The sequence below is a fragment of the Psammomys obesus genome, unplaced genomic scaffold, assembly GCF_907164565.1.
Source record: "Psammomys obesus unplaced genomic scaffold, mPsaObe1.curated_primary_1811, whole genome shotgun sequence".
Lineage (NCBI taxonomy): Eukaryota > Metazoa > Chordata > Mammalia > Rodentia > Muridae > Psammomys > Psammomys obesus.
The window spans coordinates 11,698,305-11,719,920 of record NW_026592510.1 but is presented as its reverse complement, the minus strand read 5'-3'; the positions used below and the strand labels follow the sequence as shown (position 1 = coordinate 11,719,920).

General features: G+C 49.2%; 2 protein-coding genes across 2 annotated transcripts in view; both read left to right on the top strand.

Annotated features, from left to right (window-relative positions):
* Positions 1–7,035, top strand: part of Dmrt1 (doublesex and mab-3 related transcription factor 1) — a 99,092-nt gene extending 92,057 nt beyond the window's left edge. Inside the window, exon 5 of the mRNA XM_055614135.1 lies at positions 6,872–7,035. Within this exon, the coding sequence (XP_055470110.1) occupies positions 6,872–7,035 (164 nt within the window). The remainder of the gene's footprint in view (positions 1–6,871) is intronic.
* A 7,062-nt stretch (positions 7,036–14,097) lies between these two features.
* Dmrt3 (doublesex and mab-3 related transcription factor 3) overlaps positions 14,098–21,616 on the top strand; it is a 12,076-nt gene continuing 4,557 nt past the window's right edge. Inside the window, exon 1 of the mRNA XM_055613706.1 lies at positions 14,098–14,572. Coding sequence (XP_055469681.1) covers positions 14,098–14,572 — 475 coding nt within the window. The remainder of the gene's footprint in view (positions 14,573–21,616) is intronic.

Genomic DNA, 21,616 nt, shown 5'->3' with positions numbered 1-21,616 from the left:
GTAATTGAAGTCCAACACACAATACTGTAGAAACACAAACAGTAGGCTCGGGTTTCAGTTTGGAATTCATGGTGACTCTATGTCTTTCTGTCACGTTGAAGAGAGGGGAAGAAAATCAAAGCGGCCTTTGTCTGAACGTTACACAGGAAACAGACTTGTATGAGAAGGTTGGGGGTATTGAGCTGTGGTGTCAGTGAGACTTATTTTTCTTTCCAAATCACTGCTAAATAAGAATCCATTAACTTCTTTGCACTTCAGACGTGGACTCTTAAGTTCTGTGGAGAAGACTTCTGTCTTGTGCGGCAAGAGAGAAGAGGAGTAATGACTAACATACTTTTAGGTTTAGAGAAAGTTTAGAGGAGATTCTGTCTCCTTGACCCTCAGGGAACACTGTTAACACTGTTGAGATAAATGGCTACAGAAATGGCTCTGTGTTCTCAGGGTCTGGTTGTAGCTTATGAAGTCAGATGTTCGGGCCTCTCCCATAAAATGGTGTTCTAAGCCAGGTTTGGTGGTGCGCTCCAGTAATCTAAGGCGAGCTCTGGGTCATCAGAGCAAGGCCAGCATGAAGCTATGTCTCAAAACAGCATTAAAAATCCATACAACAGTGTCCTGATTGCCTGGAATGTAAATAAATGCACCACATCCTCTAAGTCAGCTTGTGTACTCATAATATTTAATCTGAGCCTGGCAGTGGTGGCGTACACCTTTGACCCCAACGCTCAGGAGGCAGAGGCAAGTGGATTTCTGAGTTTAAGGCTAGCCTGGTTTACAGAGTGAGTTCTGGGATAGCCAGGGCTACACATAGAACCCTGTCTCGAGAAACAAACAAACAAAAAACTTGAAATATCTAATCTGTACCGTTTAAATAGATGTTATTATTTAGGGAATAAATAAAGAGGAAGCCTGTGCATGTTCAGTACAGACAGACGTTTTTTGACTCTGGCACTGATGATTAGGTTGGTTGGATCTGTACACACAGACCTTTAGATGAGGCTTGCCTGTCTTGTGTTCCTTTTACATCTAACGAGAAGCCGAGTCAGAAAGCACTTTAGTGGTGTCAGTATCTGGTGGCAGAGGTATTCTGATGCCCAGTGCCAGGGTCGTGTGGGGCAGGCAGTGAGAGGCACTTATGAGGGCAGAGCTACAGTGTTGAGCAATTTGTTCACTCACAGGCTTTGAGACTAAAATTGGCCATGGTGACAAGGCAAGTGATGGACCCAGGTCCTTCCTGCGTCTCAGGTTATAGTGAATGCTTTTATGAGAGTCATCGGAGAAGAAGGAGGCCCAGTTGAGAAAAGTGCCTTCATGAGATCCAGCGGTAAGGCGGTAAGGCGTTTCTCTCAATTAGTAATCAATAGGGTAGGGCCCAGCCCATTGTGAGTGGCATTCCCGGGCTGCTGGTCCTGGGTTCTATAGTAAACCAGGCTGAGCAAGCCAGGGGAAGCAAACCAGCAAGCGGTACCCCTCCATGGCCTCTGCATCAGCTCCTGCCTTGAGGCTGGCCTCGAACTCTCAGAGACAGAGATCTGCCTGCCTCTGCCCCCCCCCCCCGCGCCCTGGAGTTCTGGGATTGCAGGTGTATGCCACCATGCCAGCAGCTTCTATCCTCCGCCTTTATGTTAGTTCTGGCGATTAAACTCAGGATTGCCACACAGGGGCAGAACTTTGAGCCACTCAGCCTCTAGAAGCCCCTCTTTTTTGGGGTTCTGTGTTGAAACAAGCAAGGATTCTTCCCTTTTGTGTTAGTTGAACTCTAGGTGAGCAGGCGTCTTAGTTTCTGTTCTGAGTGCGGTGATAAAATGCCCTGACAAAAAAAGTTTTGGAGAGAAGGGGTTTATTCTGGCTCAAAGCTCAGGTTACAGCCCATAGTTTTGGGGCACACCACAGCAGGAGGAGCGCACAGCCAAGTACGTCTACATTTGGGGTCAAGAAGCAGAAAACACTAAATGAATGCAACTCCCTTCCTTCACTGACGGTCCAGGATCCCAGCTAGGCAACACAGCCACCTACCTCAATACAGTCGGAAATAATCCCCCACTGGCTTGCCCAGAGACTAACCCAACCCAGGCAACCTCTCCCAGGTGTGCCTGGAGGCCAGTCTCCCAGGTGATTCTGGATTCTATCAAGTTGACAATTACCACTGACCTAGACAGCCTGGGAGGTGCTTTATCTGTGATCTCCTGCAGCAAAGGGGCCAGTCTCAGCAGAGCAGGGTGGATTAGAAGCACAGAGGTGCAGGCTCCAAGGACAGTGCTCTCCAGTCCTGTAGCAGAACGGCATTTGAGGGGCCTGTGGGTTTTTGAGAATTAAAACATCCTGTCGTGTTGTGAACTGTGTGTGAATGCTGAAATGTGGAAGGAAAGGAGCTCTCTCGGCACGGTATATAGACACGCATTCGTGTCGGCTCCCGTCATTTGAAATCCTTATTTCCCAGAGCTGGGAAGGGTTGGAGTGGTCACTTGGAGGAGGAGGAGGAGCAGGAGGAAGAGGAAGTGCAGCAAGTTGCAGATTCCGTCCTGAGAAACCCTCCTTTACCATGGCAGGGCAGCCGCATGTCAACACACTGAATGCAGAGCTGGCCCCGATTTTAGAGCTGACAAGTAAGAAGCAGTTTTAAGGAAGGAGTTATCCAATATAGTCCTACCAGCTCCTTGTCGCTAGCCTTTAATTCCACTTAGGGGGAAAACACACTTAATTGTTTCAAAGATTATTACCTTTTTTTTTTTTTTTTTTTTTTTTTTTAGCAAATTTCTAGTAAATGGGGAGATTAATAATGGGCTATTTTTTTCTCAGCCTGTGGCTTCTAATTACATCGGTTACAGCTCAGCCTTCCTCTTAACTAGAGTGCAGGCATGAACTGGAAGAGAATGAGCTAATCCTGATAGATCAGGTGGAAGAAAGCCCTCCATTCAGGTCCTTACCTTTCATCCCTTGTTCTGAGTGCCAAGAATTAACGCTGTTTGAAAGTACAAACTGATCCTGCCAAGCTCCGGCAGCTGAGATAATCCTAATTATTTTCAATGTTAGTGAGAAGGCAGCAGTTCCACTCTGGAAGAACGTTCTATTGTGAAACATTAAATATCTGCTAAGTGGTATTGATTGGACATGATTTTATTTCCAAACACTATGGTTATCGTGAAGCAGAAGAATTTGTTGTTGAAGACATTTTCACAGCTTTTCATCAGATTCCTTTAAGCCTACAAACCAGCAAGGGGCCAGCACTTTAGTGCCCCTTGGCAGTGGCACCCAGGTAAAGAGCCTGTGGCCCCAGGGAATGCATTTTATCTTAGAAGGGTTTCTTAGTGAGGCTTTGATAGTGTTTAACCTACAGAGGAAAAACGTGTTTTGTTTTGTTTTTTTCTTCAAGCATGAATATCGCGTGTTTTCTCACATCACTGAAAGAGAATTATTCGTCCCAGCCCATCAACTTCATTCCAACAGATCATTCAAGTTAAAAGTCAGGGGTCTTTGCAATGTCAAAAGATGGAGTGGTTTTGCTTTGTTATTTTTAGGGTTTTTTCCCCCCTTATTTATCTTTTTTGCGGTATGTATTATTTTTCAAAGAGAATACTTTAGTTAGCATCATCAAAACCATCTTAAGTGTTCTCCATGTTGGAAAGAACTGTGACGTAGAAGTTGTGTTTGTCTTTAGATGCTGTAGGTGGCTTGAGAGGAAGCAGGTCCTAGATCTGCTGGTTCATACAAGGGCTTGGGACCCCTTACTGGGACAGGAGGACAGATAAGGAGGACAGGTTTTCTCTTTCCCTCTACTGTCTCTGCTCTAATTCATTCCTTCTGTTTTTGGGAGGGCCTAGTGTTCACAGAGAAGTAGAGCTGTTAATTGGCATTTGCCCCTAACACTTCCTGCCCCTTCCTGTGCAATTGCCCTCCTCCTCCAAGCACAGAGCAAAGCGATAACATCATCAGTGAGGATGGTGTGAGTTGAACATCCCTGGGCCAATTACTCTTTCTTTGGGGTTATTCCCCAGAGTAGAATTACCAGGTCAGAGGGGATGAACAGTTTTATGGCTCTTATCACATGTCACTAGACTGCTGTCCAGAAAGATTGAACCAATTTCTCGGGCAGGCTGTCTGTTGTTCCCTCAGTGCGGAAGGAGGCCACCGGGCATTAGCAGCATGCTTACCAAATGACACAGACAAGCTTATTGAGTTGAAATTAGTCCTCTCCAGGGTCCATGAGAATCAACTTAAAAAGAAAAACAAAAGGGAGGGGGTCCTGTTGAGGTTTTGGATGTCTAATTGTACTGAGTCATTTACAACCACAGTAGCTACTCTTGCTTCCAGAAATGCTAAGTTTGTTTAAATGGACGGGGTAGCCCAAAGGACAGTAGTTAAGGGTGTAGTTAAGACAGACTTTGCGAGTTTGTCACCAACAGCACCAAGTCTACGAAGGCACTTGGGACTTTCATGAGGTGGTGTCCAGAATGAGTTAAGCAGATTGTGACACAAACTTCAACAACCTCTTACTCAGAGACAACACTAATCCTTGAACAAAAGTAAAAGTAACGTGGCTTTAAGTTTGGAATGGAGACACACTTAAAAAGAGATACACGTGTGTTTCCAAACAGATCGAGTCCATTCATTTGCCTCCTCCCTGGTTCCATGAGTCTGGAGCTTCAGTAGTAGCAGATCACACAGTTGTGGTCTCAGTTCCACAGAAATAAAAGGCAGCTGGGAACAAAAGGGGTTGCTCCCAAATTCTTCTCTTTTGCAAAATTCCTACTCTTCCCTTTCTTAGTGTGAAAATTAGCTGACTGAGAGGGGATGAGGGCACCTCCTTCAACTTCTCAGTGAGGGCCAGTGAGGATCAATGTCGGAGGATAGTTAGTTTGGTCCCTTATGCTCCAACAAGGACTGGGACGTTGAGTGGCCCGTTTCTGGGTGTGTGATCAAGGATAAGCTGGTGCAGGGACTTTCCAGAGACTTGGGGTCCTCTGTATACAAGGAGATCACTTTCCTTAGTGAGTGGCTTGAAGGGGAACCATTTCACTACACGTGTGGCCTGCGGCACCCAGTGCCTACAAGATTCACCCCCTTCTCCCTGGCTTGGAGACAGAAAACTCTCCCTGGCTTGGTGTTGGTGTGAGAATGTGCAGATGAACAAATAGACACCACTCTGCTCTTGAGATCTGTGTGCTAAGGTGGTCTCTGAGCAGAAGTCTGCAATATTTGAACAGCGCCTCTGGGGTATATTTGCTGAGGGGCATATGCAAATGACTTTCAAAGAATTTGAATTCATGAAACAACCCAAATTTAATATGAAGCCATTGTGTACTGGAATAATATAAAGGCTCTCTGGGCTCCCATTGTTAAGGGTGTGTGTGTATGTTGTTGTTGCTGTATTTATATATTTGCACACCTGCTCTTAAAATACTATTTAATGAAAAAAATTTTTAAGTTTACAAAGGCACATCTTTTTTTTTTTTTTTTCAACTTAAGGAAACATGAACAAATACCTTCAATACAAAAATGAATTGTCAGGAAATTGCCTAACCTGCTCCTCACATTTACACACTGAGTTTTCAGATGGTCCCTCTTCTTGTTGGAAGCTGAGGTGTCTGTCAGTGTCGCAGTGGAGCTGTGGGGAGTAACGTGGCTGGGCAGAATGGTTAAAGGTCCACTTCTTGCTCACAGTTGTGCTATTTCTGTGTGGCGCCGCTAGTGGCACCAAGCATTTCCAGACTCGTAGCAAGCATAAATAGTGTTCTCTTGTAAAAAGGTCTCCTTTCAGCGTGGTAATATACCTTATTAAATTCCAAACATAATAAGTATTGATGGCAAACACATCAGGACCCGGTTCAGCTTCCAGTATGATTTAGTTCTCTACAAATGACTTCGGCACTCAGTTCCCACTGCATTTTGCTAATTACATCATAGATTTCCCTATTGATGAACACGAGCTGAATTAACACAGGAGCACTAATGTACCCTTTCACCATTATTGTCGTACAAGAAGCCGTGGCAGATGCTGGCAGTTAGTTACACAAACATTAGTATTAACGATTGGCCATTTGGAATTGGTGACAAACTACTGCCCGGCAGAATCCTGAGGCCGAAACCAATCAGGAAGTTAATGAGGAGAGAAATTACCGCGGCAGCTTCCCCTTAATTACATTCACACCAGGCATAAAGGGAGTTCTGGGGGTGGCTCTATACTCTGCTAAGGTTAAGAGGGTCACAGACCCTTTTGCTTAAATTTTGTATCTACTGTGGCTTCTAAGGTTGCAAAAAAAAAATTGTCAAGCCCATTATTATTTTTGTATCCTTCATATTTAATGCCAGCTCCCCAGTGGAATTTTCATGTTCTTAGACTAAAATCTCATGTTTTAGTGTGATATAATTCACTTTATCTTTTTTTTTTTTCGTTAAGAAAACCCCCTCTGCTTACTACCTTTTCTTTCTTTTTAGTTATGTGTGCTGAAACCCCAACATCCCCCCACCGCACGCCCCTCGGTAGCCAGAAAAATAAGAAAAGTTGACAGGCTGGCCTTTAGGGGGTGGAGTTCTGCTTAGGGAATCACCCCCTCAGGTGGCTCACTCTAGGGGAGGAGTTCCTTTACATAAAGGGGAGGGTGCGAAATCTTCCAAAGTGCAGGGTGGCTTTTTGGTGCCGCTTCTCGGTGAACCGTCAACGGTCAAGCTGGGCTTGTGCTAAGTCACTTTCCCCTCAGTTAAGCAAATGCACTGGAAATATGACTGGCTTTTATTCTAAGGAAGGGCAGGAGGGTTTCTGAGGGGCTGTAAGGACACCTGCAATGGAAACGGGAACGTGCCTCTCTGTTGGAACCTAATTGAAAACTTTTGGGGCGACTAGCCATTTTAAACATACTTTCTCCACACTCCCCAGTGTTCTCGCCGCCCAGCAGTCAAGATTCCGGCTTGGTTTCCCTCTCCAGCAGCTCTCCCATGAGCAACGAGAGCACGAAGGGCGTTCTGGAATGCGAGTCGGCCTCCTCCGAACCCAGCAGCTACACCGTCAACCAGGTCCTGGAAGAGGATGACGACGAATGAGGCACCAGGCGGCTCTGTTCACAGGGTTATTAGAAGGCGTCTTCTGTTATCGGCAGGGTTTGTTGTTATCTGATTTGACGGCTGTTCCGTTCAGATGTTTGGTTCAAGTTAGAGTTAGGCTAAAACACCTGTAACAGTGTAGGGTCCCTGACTCCCATCTGCAAGAATTTAAGTGCCTGGCTCACCAAGTTTAAACAGCAGTGATCCCCACCCCCACTCTTTTCCCTTCCCCCTCCCTCTCCATTTTTTTTTTTTTTTTTAAATGGAGTCTTCCAGAGAAAGGAATTGACCTAAGGCCTAAATTAGTCACAATTACATGCTATTTTCGGAGTAAAAAAATGAAATCTTAGGTGCCTTAGATTGTTACAGAGTTTTCAGGATTTTAATATAACCAAGAAATATAAACTCAGCTAAGTACTTGACCAGTGAGAAGAGCAGGCAAAAAAAATATTTTAGAAATCTGCAGAAAGTAAGCGGAGACACTGTTTCTGTGTTGCTGTTGGAAATAGCTGTATCCCACACCTCAACTGCAAACTTCCCTGAAATACAGTGAGAGGAAACTGAAAGGCTTTCTCAGCAAGCCTTTTTTCAGAAAAAGGCTAACTTGAAAAACAATACAACATGAAGGAACCTGGTAAGGCATTTTCTAGGTGGTGTTCCAAGAATGAGTTCAATATATACATTTTCTTTACGATGGGGAGGGGGGGAATGGATGCAATCTAGACAATTTTGTAACCTTAGGTTGTAATCTGGGTTTGAGAGTAAGTACATCTTTTAAAGTTACCACCGATTTTTGCCTTCATTATTATTTTTTTTTAAATTGCTTTTGGAGTACTTCCTTATGTTACAGAAGCCATCCTGAAGTGAAACTAGTCCAAAAAAAAAAATTAATTGTGGTGTGTGGTTGCAGCTGTACCTGAAATAAAAACGTTATTGATGACCGCATTTTCTTGTGTGTATATTTGGGGAGCTGCATTAAACAGGGAAAAAAGAAATTACTTGTATTTTTTTCGCTCTGTGCTTTGAAAACATCTATTTGATTTCACCCCCATCTGTTGTAATCAATAACCTGACCATCTTGTTTTTTATTAAATGCACTTACTCTTAATTTCATCCACCAGTGGTTTTAGAGAGAATAATGTGGAGTTACCTATATAGGTTTGACATTATAAATCACTTCTTGGGGCTGAATCGTATAGCAGTATCGATTGATCCTGATATATCACAGAAATTTACTGTCACTTCTGTTTTCAATTAAAGATACAATCAGTCAGATAATGACTTAATTGGATTTTACAGAAGATTGAGTTTTATTGCCCAGTGCTTTACGAGTTTAGTTAAGGAAGATCATTTTATCACACTTGTCAGAGGCCGCTGCTACTGCAGCCCGTGCCCTTCTGCAGCTGTAGCTACCGTGACGGCGACATCGGAGCCTGCCTGCAGCGGGCTAGGGGAGCGGGCCACCGGGCCGCCACCTCCAGCGGTTCCGGCGGTGTTTCCCGTTCCCCGCGTGAAGGCTGTCCCTGGCCCGGCTCCCTTTTCAGTCTTTGTGGCTTTATCTTGAGGGTTACGTGTAGGTTGGAACCCAGGCCGTCAGCGCTGGCCCCGCGGGGAAATGCCTGGACGTCCACCTGCTCGGGGCATCCCAGGAGGACTCGGGGACACCGGTGGGGACTAGCCACAGAGCGGGTCACAGGGCCCAGTGGTACACCCGTGGAGGGAAGGCTGCGGACCCGCAGGTCTGCGGCACGCCCGCGTAAAAGGCCAGGGCCTGCTCGGTGGGGCGGCGCGGACGCGACCTCGAGGTTTATTCTTGATTGCTAAGATGGAGGCCGGGGCCGAACCGGTGCCGGCTGCGCCTGGCCGGCCGCAAGCCGCGGGAGTTGAGCCGGCACACTCCCTGGGCGCCGAGGTTCCTCCTGCGCTTCCGCAGGGCGCGGTCGCGCGTGCCAAGTGGGAGCTGCTGCTTTCACTGAGTTTGTAGACCCCGCTCGGTCGCGAGGGGAAGGGACACCGAGGCAGGCCGGCCTTCCCGGGGAGGGGCCAGCCTCGCCCGCGGAGCGTGGGTCCCCCGCCTACGAGGTGCTCGCCCACGCGGGCGCCCGGCCACCTCCCCACGCAGCGTTTGCGGTCGCCTCCCGCTCACACTGCAACCCGAAGGCTCGCCAGTCCACGGCGTGGACGCGGCCCGGGTGGGGACACGCCCGGGAAGGCGGGCGAAGACCGGCGGCCTCCCGTCTCCCACTGGGCCCCGGCGCAGGTCCTTCCCGCCCACGCTCGGAAACGCCGCAACCAACTTTTCCTCCCACCAGAACCTCGGCCGTGGCGCGCCTCGAACGGGGGGCGGGGCCGAGGCGGGGGGCGGGGCGAAGGCGTCGGGGGCGGGGCGCAGCGGGAACGCTCACCGGAAGCCGCCCCTCCAGGCTGCGCAGCCGCGGGGAAAGGGCACGAGCTCCCCCCTGGCCCGCGGTGGCTCTGTGCGGGGCGCCGGTACTCCAGGTCCCGGTGTTTCTGGTGTCCCCCGATTTCGAAATCCAGCGGTCGAGCTGGTACCCGCTCTTCCCTGGTGCCGGCGGCGCGACTGTTCCTCCGGATTGGCTGCTGGTCCTGTCGCCGGACCGGGGAAGTTGCCCTCCGCACCGCTTAGGCTTTGCTCACCGGTTTAGTCTCCCCAAGAAGGAGGAAGGGTGAGGGGAGGTGAAGTTTCCTGGAAAAACAAAAACAAAAACAAAGTCTTGGAGAAGTCCACCTAGCACTTGGAGGGAAACGACTGTTTAGTTTGTCCCTTGAACGTTACTCAAATTACCCGGCCTGGTTTTCTCAGTCTTTGGTTTTTAAATCTCTAAAGAAAGGCTGTGTATTTGAGCTATACTTGAGTTATAAAGTCAATCGTTTTACCTCGAAGGAGGAAACCTGCTTCTCCCCCTTAACGCGCACGTGAGCAAAAGGGGCTGCCTGCCTCCCAAAATGGTCTAGGGACGTGTCCCCTTCCCAAGACGGTCCAGGACGGTCTCGGCCCGGAGTATCGGGTCAGCGAGGGTGTGGCCGCCCTTCTGAAGTTCCTGAGAAACCTTTGTCTAAGATGGTGCAGCAGCGAGCGACACAGACACACTCTTCCCAAAAGCTGGAGTTGGGCGGTGTCCAGTCCAGGCTGAGTGTGAGGAACCTGACCCTAGGCCAGAGCCGCTACTGGCCTGGAGAGTTCTAGGTCAGGGCAGCCCTTGCGGTGCCCCGGGTGCTTAGCGTGTCTCAGTTCCAAAGGCACCTGCAGCCAGCTGTTAGGTCGTTGATGTGTCGTGGGAAGGTGATTGTCCAGAACCTTCCTCCACCTAAAGGCATCCCTCAGGCCTACTGGATGCCGGCCAGTCAGAAGTCCTCAACTGATCATGATCGCCCGAGAAGGGCCTTCAGGGTACCGTAAAGACGGAGCTCGAGGCTCTCCCCAGCCAGTTGGGGGCGGAGGAGGACATTACTGCCACCGCCAGACCCCAGTTATCCCCCTACCTTCTTTCAACTCGAAGCTGGCTAAATAGAGATGGAGAGAGAGAGAGAGAGAGAGAGAGAGAGAGAGAGAGAGAGAGAGAGAGACTGGGTGAGTACTGAATCGTTCCTGCTGGGTCCCCGTGTACGCAGAGGGGTGACTTTTTTTTAATGCCTGCAAAGGGTTCCCTCCCCCCAAGACACTCCTCCCCCCCTCTCCCCCGCGCACCTGTCAACATCAAAGTCACCGAGTTCGAGATACAGCCAACAAAATAGGAACTCCGAATTCCCCCCTGTGTGAGAGTACAGACGAACAGATGTCTCCTTGTGTCCTATACCCAGCACGCTACGCCACTGTCCTTTGATTAAAGGTTGCTGGGGAGGAGGAGGGACACCTATCGGGACCTCCAGATTTGGAATCACACGCCGGCACTTTCTCAACAAGAACGCTGGCTTCTTTCCGGAGTTTCCGGTAGTTCCTCACGAGCCGCTGAGTGTACTTCAGAAGGAGCAGACAACGCTATTTTTCACCTCCTTCAGTATCGCTACCTGCCATGTCCTACCCAGTTAAATGTGGTTTGAAAACACTAGCACCCCACCAGAGGAGCTGGGAGTGGGTGTAGCCTAGCGAGGTTACTTTCGCTTGTAATCCTGCCCCTCCCTTTCCAGCTTCTTTGATGATTTTTCCCATAAGTGCAGAAGCTGCAGGGTCTTAGCAGAAGCAGGCCGGCTCCTCCTAAATGTGATTCGGACCATATGCTTTCTACATTCATTCCCGCATGGGCTTTTCTTCTCTGAACTAACTGCTAACACGTTATAGTCACCTTGAAATTTCCTCTGCTATTTTCCAATTAAAAGCTTAATAGCCCTGGAAACGGAGTTCATGTGGTGAAGTTTACCATAGCCCCTTGTTCTGAAAGGCTTTCTGCTGGGATCCCATTATGTGCTTGAATAAACCCTTTCTGCAAACAGAAATGGGACTCGGGGTTGTCAGGTGTTGGGTTACAATAGACTTTGAGGCAGGGAACATTTTACCAACATAAATACAAACCTGTCCCTATAGGGAGATGTTGTCAAATACTGGGATATGGAAAACATTCCCATCAAATATAAGAAAAGGATTACCGCGCTATATCAAATGAGTATTTAGATCTCAGCCCTCGATGTGCTGGAGTGAAGGGGGGAGTACCAAATAATACCAAAAGTGTGAGTGGACTGGGATAAGACAGCTGGTGACCCAGGAAGGAAAGGGCATTGTCTTGAGAGTGAAAATGTCCCCCCAAAATCTGGTGCAGAGCTCGGCTGCTTTTCTTCCTCAGAGGAGAAAATTTTTTCTGGTCGGTTTTGCTGAGCCACTTAGGAGAAATTCACCTTTGCTAAAAGTCCATGGTCCTTGTCCTTCTAAGAGACACAGATTTCAGAGCGAAACCGTGCGAGTTCCCAGGTTCCCGTCATTCACAGACGCGACTCCTACTGTGGGCACCCATTTTTCTGTGTCAGGCCCAACAATCCGTGATCCACGGGTGACCTCTCCCTCCCGTCCCCACAGTTTACCAAATTCCTTCCAGTTGTAGTGTTAGGAACTCGTTTTTCCTGGCGAAGGGTGGGAAGAGGCAAGGTTAAAGGGGGAGGGGGCAAGAGTCCCCTGCAGCTCTTGAGCTGGTCTCCCAGAGAGAGCACTCGTGTGCAAGGGGTTCCCGGGCAAGGGGATCCCCAGCAGGTCAGCCTCCAACTACTAACAACTCCATGCATCTGCAACCCGAGTGGCTAAGGGCATGGGGGGTGGGAGAAGGTACGCAGCAATATTTATATTCCCCTTTCAAAGTTCTCTTTCCTTTCCAAATCACTCTTCCAGGCAGAAGGCTTGCTGATGGAACCCGCCAGCGGCGCCCTCCTCCTTGGCTGGCTGTGTAGGGCCGGGCTCGACTGTGGCCTCTGTGCCGGTCAAGAGTCAGGTACCCTAACAGACCTGTTTACGCTGACATGCATCCACGCGGCAAAAAGCAAATCGCGTGTTCTCCGGGACTTGCACCGTCTGCTTCCCACCGAGTTATGAAGCAGTCTCAAGCCTGCATTATGTCTTAATTTTCGTTTGGCTGTTTTCTTGGACGGATGGGTGAAGGCAGCCTTCTCTATGCCTACGTAGGGGTTGCTGGAATTTGGAGTAAACCAATACTGAAAACAAGCAAAGAATAGGAAAGAAGTTTATGTCGTAAAAAGAAAAGAAAAGGGTTATGGGGTCATGTTATACACGAGACTCTCCCCACTCTCACGAAAAGATTATTGTGAGTAGGGTCCATCCATTGTCCTTAAGTAAATCACAGCGTCTGTGGGGATTTGAACTGGGCAAGCCCGGGGCTTGGCCGATGATTCAGTGATGTTGCGGGATCAGGTACCTCGTAACTGTGGGGCCACTAACGAGTCTTCTGCCTCCGCTCTCCGAAAGCCTGAACAGTGCTCGAGGAAAACATGCCAGAGAGCACTTCCCCGGCCTTCCGAGGCAGAGGTCTTTTAAGGCAGAAACTGTGCTTTATTTGAAAGACACAAGGAGGGAGGTAGAAAATAAAAATTACCCTATAAAACGAGTTGTCTTCTTGAAGCCTGACAGATTTTTTTAAGATACTCATTTTCTTCTGCAGCAGCGAAAGAGAAACTAGATGATTGATTGCAAAACGAACTGAAGAAGAGCCCCCCAAATTCCCGAGTCACCACCACCCCTCTCACTCCTGATTCCTCTTGCCGTGTGGCCACCGCGTGGAGCTTGAAACCCGGTGCGCCCGGGGCCGACCTTCCGGTGCACCCCCAGTTCCCCGCAAGCTCTCAATTCCTGAGGCCAAGTGTGGGAACGAAAGCGGTCCGGGGCCCGGTGCTTCCAGATCAGGTCTGGAGCGACGGGAGAGGGTAGGGGAGAGGCCCGCCCGCCGGTTTACAAGCGCCCACCCCCTCGCGATCCTCGCACCCCCACTCCCGTCGGCCCGGGGAGCCGGGTGGCACCGCAGCGCCACGGTCCCTCCTGCCACTGGAAGGCGTAGACCAGAGCTGGGGGGAGGGGGTGTGAGCGCCCCCGCCAGAGAGGCCCGGCGGCAGGTGACGGGCAAGGTGAGGCGCAGGAGCTCGAGGGGTGCCAGGGAGGAGGACTGCGCGTGGGGAACGCGGGGAGGCTAGGACCCCGGGGATAGGGGTGGCGGGGAGGGGGAGAGGGAGGGACCGTGGGGGAGGAGGGACCGCGGGGAGGGCGGCGGAGGAGGTGCTGGGGCCAGTCGGCGAGGAAGGGAGCGGCGCGGGAGCTGGCTCAGACTCTAATCAGAGCTCCCACCGGCTCCTTGCAGCGGCCCGAGACCCTCGGCGTGGGAGGACCGGCGGCTGGAGCCTGCGCCCTGGACGGACGCGCCTAGCGTGGGGACCGGCGGCCCAGGCTGCGAGCGCCTTCGGAGCCGGGGAGCCGGCCGCTGCCTCCCCCGGCCGCCGCCGCCGCCCCTCCGGGGCCTGCCGGGAGCAGGCCTCCGAGCCTCGCGTTTCCGCGCCCGCCCGCCCGCCTGCCGCCCCGCTCCCCCGCCGCCGCCGGCCGGGGCGGGCCCGGGCATGAACGGCTACGGCTCCCCCTACCTGTACATGGGCGGCCCCGTGTCGCAGCCGCCGCGGGCGCCCCTGCAGCGCACGCCCAAGTGCGCGCGCTGCCGGAACCACGGGGTGCTGTCCTGGCTCAAGGGCCACAAGCGCTACTGTCGCTTCAAGGACTGCACCTGCGAGAAGTGCATCCTCATCATCGAGCGGCAGCGGGTCATGGCGGCGCAGGTGGCGCTGCGGCGGCAGCAGGCCAACGAGAGCCTGGAGAGCCTCATCCCGGACTCGCTGCGCGCTCTGCCGGGGCCCACGCCGCCCGGGGACGCCGCCGCCGCCGTCCCGGCCGCGGCCTCGCAGCCGTCGCCAGCCTCCCAGCCCGGGTCCCAGCCGCCGGCGCCGCCTCGTCCCGCCGCCGAGTTGGCTGCAGCCGCCGCGCTGCGCTGGGCCGCCGAGCCCCAACCCGGGACGCTGCCGGCGCAGCTCGCCAAGCCAGGTGAGAGCGTCTGCTGGGCTGGGCTCGGGCCCCCGAGAGAGGGCACCTCGAGTGGAGGGATCCGTGGAGGAGGCCGAGGGCAAGTCTGTGGAGAGTTGGCCTTGTTGGGGTCTACTTCCCCAGCGGACACCGGTTCTTACTTTCCTGGAAAAGGGGGTCTTGGGAATCTGAACCCGGTGCCGATGGAACCCAGGAGGCCGCCAGAGAGGCCAGCCAAATAGCTGGGCTGTGTGTCCCTATTTCCAGGTGCCTCCCCCACGGCATCAATTCTACAAGTGAAACGACGGCTTGGGGAGGCAGGTTTTCCTGGCCTTCGGTTTTAGGTTTTAGGGGGCCTCATTTGGGAGGAGGGCTAAGTAGGTGCGGGTTAGCAGTCAGGGTCCAGTGCTTTACTGAGTCTAAGTGATTCTTGGCTTGACTTGGGACACGGAAAGCAAAAAGGCTTTATATCTCTTACTTAGAGGAACTCAGAATCCTTTTAGCCTGGCTAAGAGGCTTCAAGACAGGATTCCATAAAAAGAGGCGCCTTCCTGAGAACTATAGGAAAAAGGATTCAAAAAGTTCCAGCGAGGCCGGTTAACTTTTTTGCAGAACTACTTCTTTGGTCCTTTAAAAGAGGGTTTGCTGTGATTTGAAGAAACTAAAAACAAAACTTGGCCTACAGTGGGGAAAACCTAGCAAGTACTTTTCCAGGCTTACACGGGGTTGGCCTGCTGTGAAACAACAGGGACTTTCTGGACACCTAGATTCCCTCCCTTCTCCTTGCCTCTCAGAAAGGCTTTTATTTGGGGTCCAAGTTGGGTAACAAGGGGGCCCTGAGCCCTGACAGCGGACCCCAATTTCCACCAAGTTCTATCTTTTTCGCTCCTTCCTGAGTCTGGCTGTCCCCAGTTTAGGCCTCCTTCACTCTTTCCTGGGATCCCTCTTGGCTTCACTCCTGGCCCCTCTCGGCTTCATGGCAAGTGGAAGTCAGTGGACATTGAGTTTGGTGTTTTTCCCCTCATCGGGTAAATGTACAAAGGAGACAAGCCCATCTCCTCTGAGTGGGGTGTAGTGTAATTAGCAGTGAAAGGCCCACAGTTTTTCTGTAGCTAGAGCCGCTGCCTCCACTTCCTCAGCCCCTTGGAGACTGCTCTTCCTCAGAGAATTCCAGAGCCCTGTGCTGAACCGTGGGAAGCTATACATTCCTGGTGTGTGGTGAGGTGGTAGGTGGTTGGGGGCAGAGTGTTTCAGCCCTTCAGGTTCAGTTGTGCTGGGTAGGCCTGAGGTTCAGAAAGCAGTTTGCTGACTGGGTTTTGTGGGCATTAGCTACAAGGAACATACGTGTCTCAGAAGTACCGCCCTTCATCTCGTTTTTGTGGAAGCACTAGAGCCTGTGGAGGGCTTTCTGGATCTGTCCGGTCCCTCAGGTAAGAACCAGTAGGAGAGTTTGGTTTCAGTCCCAGAAGTGATTCTGTGCTACTGTCTTTGAATTTTCTATTGCGGTTTTCCTGGCTCCAGGACTAGAGTTCCCAGGACTAGAGCAGAACTCTGAGTTAAAAAACCAAGTTGGCATTTTTCAGTGCCCATCGCCTACCAGCAGCTCTTAGGGTGCAGTAACCTTGAGTTGTGTGGTCTTTGTCCAAGAGGGGGCTCCTTTAGCATCGCGTGGTCCTCCACGATTGTCCTCCATAGCCAAAATGTATGAAGAGTCACAAAATCCAAACCAATCTGAAAAGTGTGTGGGTGCGGGCAGGGAGGAGGCGAGGCTGAAGCAGCAGCAGCAGGGCCCAAGCTTTAGGAGAATAAAAAAAGGTGCAAACCAGACATTTAGGAGAACGTCAAGTATGCAAACCAGACACCACATGCGTTGTGTCCTTCTGTCCTCTACTTTCACCAAACACTCAGGGGTAGCCTTAGCCCTCCAAAATTGAGAGAGAGAGGATAAAAGAATTACTTCCAGAGACTGAGCTGTGAGGGACCAAGGGTTCAGTTTCCAGCCGGTCACACCACATACCTTGCACAGTCACTAACTTTTTTTCTTTTATCAATTGCATTCCTTAAAAAAAAAAAAAAAAAAAAAAGGAATACATCAGTTGTCTTGGGGGAGGTTGATAAAACAAACAGATTATAATTTTACACTAGGAACACAAATGGATTGGCTCTATGCAATACATGTTAAAAAAAAAAATCCACTCTGTTGGGAGGGACAGCCAAATTAAAACTCCTGGTTGAGACACTGGTTGGTGTGTTGCTGTGCATTTCTGCAACGCATTTGCATGTGACAGGCGGTGCCCCTTTAGAAGCGTATTAGATCTTCCTGGAAAAGTTAGTCCCTTCCATGGAGAGAGTGTGGCCCCGTCGGGATGGAAGGGCCATGAGCCAGTGCCCAGCAACAGTCTTCAGGAGTCAGCTGGCGAACCTTTCAGGTTTGCTCCTTTGTGAACTTGGGTTTTGAACATCTGTTTAGACCCTTTTGCAGGGCAGAAGGCCTCCCACACATAGCTATGGAAAGCGTTGTTCTTGAAGACAAGCACAGGTATGCCAGGAGCACACAGAAATCTGAGAAAAGCACAGGCCTTTAGAAGGATGTTGGCTAGGCATCATGGGAGAACCCCCCCTCCCCCCCGGAGTTCAGGGAGAGACATGTGAATACAAAAACTCAGTTTTCTAACTGGAAGAAATCTTTCCTAAAATCTCTTTCAAATGTCTCAAAGGAATGTTTGAGTATTCTTTTTGATGTGAGTTTAAGAAGATTATGTGTAGTCTAGTTAAGGGTTAAAATATCCTTTTAAATTGCAGCCTTCTTCTACCTGTCATTGCTAGCTGATCCATTAATTAATTAGATTTTGATTGTGCTCCAATTTCTAACTTAACCTTCCCTATAGATGCTATGAAACTTAGATAGTTCCTTCCTGTCACCTTCATCCCCTCCCCCCATGAAAATAGCAGACCTCTTGAAGCTGCCTGGGCTTCTGAAACAGCAGCTTCAACCAGCCAAGCCGGTCCTTTCAGGACCCTGGGCTCAGGAGCTGAGGAAAGCTAAGGGTCATGGCCAAGGTGAGAAGCTGCAGTCACATTCCCTTCCTTACCCCAGACTTTTCCTCTAGAAGAGGGTCCTGGGTGGCCATAGGCCCTGGTGTCTGGAAAGGACTGATCATTGGCTGTAGAATCTTCCTTGGTGTATATTTGCCATCAGTCTGTCTGTCTGTCTGTCTCTCACTGTTTCCCATCTGTCTATAATCTGTGTATCTATATAATAATAATCTATCTATCCAATCTATCAGTTATTTTAAATGCTCTTGAAGGACAAAGAAACAAAGAGAAACATTTGGTTAGGGATTAAAGAGGAGGGTGGGGTAGGAAAGTAAGGTAAGGTGTCCTTTATTCTGAAAGAAGCAAACAAGGCAGCTGGAAAGAGAGAGGTGGAGGGAGGGAGAGAGATGGAGGGAGGGAGTAAGGTTGATTTTGGAAACTGACCGCACCTTTATGACTGCTCTGGGCTTCCAATTCCAGCGTGATTTGGACTGTCCTGTCTGCTTCCTTCATTTTATTTATTTTTCCCTTTAATTCTCCAAAGAGAAAGACTTGGTCATTTGTGTTAGGGGAGAGCTCAAGAAAGCCAGATAAGGAAATCCTGTCTGACTGTACAGCCAGAGCAAGGAAGAAGCTGGAAGCAATTAAAAGTCATCTGGGATGTATATCTATGAGTTGAAAAGCTTATCTGGCTTTAAGATGGCTTGATTTGAAGCAAGGGGCTTTAAGGAAAGCCAGATCCAAAGAAATACCAGGACAGCATGACTGCCACTTTGAACCTCTCATGGGGAGAGCTGGATTTGGGGGTAGGGAATCTAGTCCTTGCCTTGCTACATTTGTTGGGTAGGCTAGTTGCAGTGAGGCCTTTCTGGTGGCCCTGTCCCTGGATGGAGTGGCAGAGAACTCAGGAGAGGCCTGAGTGGCAGTGTGTGTGTGTGTGTGTGTGTGTGTGTGTGTGTGTGTTCTCTGTGACAGTACTAATGGTTGTCAGCTTACTCCTGTCACTAGTCCTTCCTCGCCTAAGGACTAAAGCAAGTCTCCCAGAGCCCTTCCTTCTCAGCCCCTTGGGCCTCAGCAACCTCCCTGCTTCCTCTGCTCTGGCCTACCCTGAGGGGCATTGGAATGCTGGTGTCTGTCTGGTGGAGCCTCAGACACTGTCAAAGGAAAAATGAGAGCACTCCAGTAGGAGTTGGAGTCTGTTGCCAGGCAGAGGACCCCTAGCCTGCTCCAGGCTTTATAAATCTGAGGGATGACGGTGCTCTCCACTTACAACCAACTTTTCCTTTCCCTGATGGATGAACTCTCTGGTTTAAAAGATTACAGTAATCACAGGAGGACAGTGTAAATCGAATCTGATAGCAATAACTTTTGGAGAAGGTCAGGCACAAGTGAAATGTTACCAAGCAACAGGCATTTTGTTTGCAAAATACAATCAAAGAGCATTGATGAGAAATTCTTTTTTGCAGCGAGTCAGCACTTTCTGTTAACAGCCTTACAGAGGGAATGGGGTAAATCTTCATAAATCAAAGTCTCTGCAGGACTTGGAACCTTTTCCGGAACTGTTGCATTTCTTCCTGTCAGGGAAGAAGACTGCCCAGTGAAAACCCATTTGCCCGCCTGCCTCCTTTCTTCCTCCACTCTGGCTTTCTTCCTTTCTTTCACCTTTTAAGCTGTGGCAGTCCCCTGGAGCCATTAGACACTCAGGTCCTTGGAGTCCTAGCCCTGTGTAGTTTTGGTTCTATGGTAGGCCTCATTACAGGACCAACACACACCTTACTCACACACAGCACGTTAGCTGCCCCCTGGCCTAAACAATACACTCTACTCCTCTGAGAAGGAAAATTAAGGTACAGAGGTAGGTAGGTGAGAGGTTCCATTTCGTTGTATGGTTAAAGAGATTTTAAGAAGCACAGCTGTCTTCCAGATTAACAGTACACTGTGAGAAACCGGGAACATTGTTTCTAGACTCTACACTCTGATTACAGCGACTAGTCAGACTTGAATTTCAAGCCGCAATGTCGTACTGCTTTTCACAGGTATTGCTTTACTAGCTCAGTGTCTTCGGGTGTGAGTAACGTTCCCTCCTATGTGACGATACCACAGTTTGCCCTGCTTCTGGCCTGTGCGTGGCTTGCTGTGTTGCACTCTAAACTGTGACTGACTGAGCAGATGCTTGGGAGTTTTGCAAAAGATTACTTATCTGTAAGCCCCAGTGGCCAAGGCAATGCTCTGGTTACCTGTGTGTAATCTTACCTACCCCAGCACCTAGGGATATGAGGGGTTTAAGGGGGTTTGTTAGGTAGATGGATAAGCCAGTAGGCAGCTGCGTCTTTGTAAATATCCTATGAACACGTAGATATGTCATTTTCTCCTCTACTTTTTTGAAACCTTCTACCGTCTAAGAAAGAGATCAGGCTGAATTTTTGTAAGACACATGGCGCCTACAATTGGAAACTCTATTTCCTTAAGCCTACCAGCCCCTTCTAAGCAACGCCTGTCCCCTCCCCTTTCATCTTGGTGTTTCAGAATCTCAGACTTAGGATCTTTCTGTCAGCCTCTTGAGTGCTAGGATTACAAGTGCGCAGTGCCAGGCCAGGTCAAGGAAGTCACTGTGAACCTTTTATACAGTGTTAATCCGTGTTGATTTCTTACAAAACAAAGCATGAGTATTTTCATGTACATACAGATGCACACACACACATTTTAGAACAAGATTTATTGTTCCCACTTACTTCAAGTTTCTACTCACTCAGTTTTTAATGATCCCTCACTCCTGGTGTGAGATCAGTGCCAACTATGAGAAACCGCTTTGTTAAATGTTTGTCTCCAGGGAGCCACCGCAGGGCTCCTCCTGCGATTGCTATAGAGTGACATCCTTTGAAAGTGACCCACTGGGGACCTACCTAGATGTCTGCCTCCCCAAAATCACAGGAGCAGGTGAGATAGGATTATAGGTTTCTAACGGCATGACTCGTTTCCAGGAGGGAACAGTCCAGTGACTTCCGAGTTACGACAATTCTGCCAGTGCTTTTGGTTTCATTCTAGATGTTGGGTTTTGTACACTGATGGGACAGAATCTATAAAAGCAGTGACAGCTAAGTCATAACAATTTTCCATTTTCACCTATTTTGAGCTTCATGTTTGTTTTACCCATATGGCAGGCTTCCTTGAAACACTTGAATACATTTATTTTTTATTTTTTAATGAAGAAATCCAAAGAAAGTTAGATTGTTCAAATTGTAATTTTTAGATTGGAAGCCATTTTCACGTGTTTTGTTTTGTTTTGTTTTTCCTCCTTAAATTGTATAGCAAAAAAGAAAGTATAGTTGTCATCACAAGGCATATGTGCTTGGAAGATAGTGGCACTGTTTTCCTCCTTCATTGAAGCTTTCAGCATCCTAATGAAAAGTTTGTTTCTGGGTGGAATGTGAACATTTCTGCTTCACGGGCTATGAAGTGAAATCTTGAATATTTGTTAATATTTTAAAAGTGTTTTTTTCTTTTCATGTTTAAAAAGCATGTCGTCACTCACTCGTAGTGACTGGCCCGTCGTGACAGAAAAAATAGTATCATGATTTCATCTACCTTTTGACTGGTGGCTTTACCTTCCTGTACCCGTATGCAGAGCTGAAACTGTCAGCTGAAATATGCTCCCACTCTGTATGAGCCTCCGTTTCAATACGGCTGAAGGCAGAGGGGTTCTGGGAATATTTCCTGTTTCATTTTCTCAGCTTAAGTCCTGTGTTTCTGTGTCTGGAACGGACTTGTGCTTTAGACCAAGTCGAATGATTTTGCAGTTCATTTAGGAGGGAAAAGCCTGGAAATGTAAAGAAACATCTCCTATTAAATCATTCTTTATCACTGAGCCTAAATCTCACCGTCTACAATTGCTTGTGAAAGTCTGTTTATAGTAGTTTGCGATGCTTTTACTTAGGTACAACAATAGACATGATAGTGCCCCCAAATTGCCTGTCAGAAATTATTATTATTATTATTATTATTATTATTATTATTATTATTATTATTATT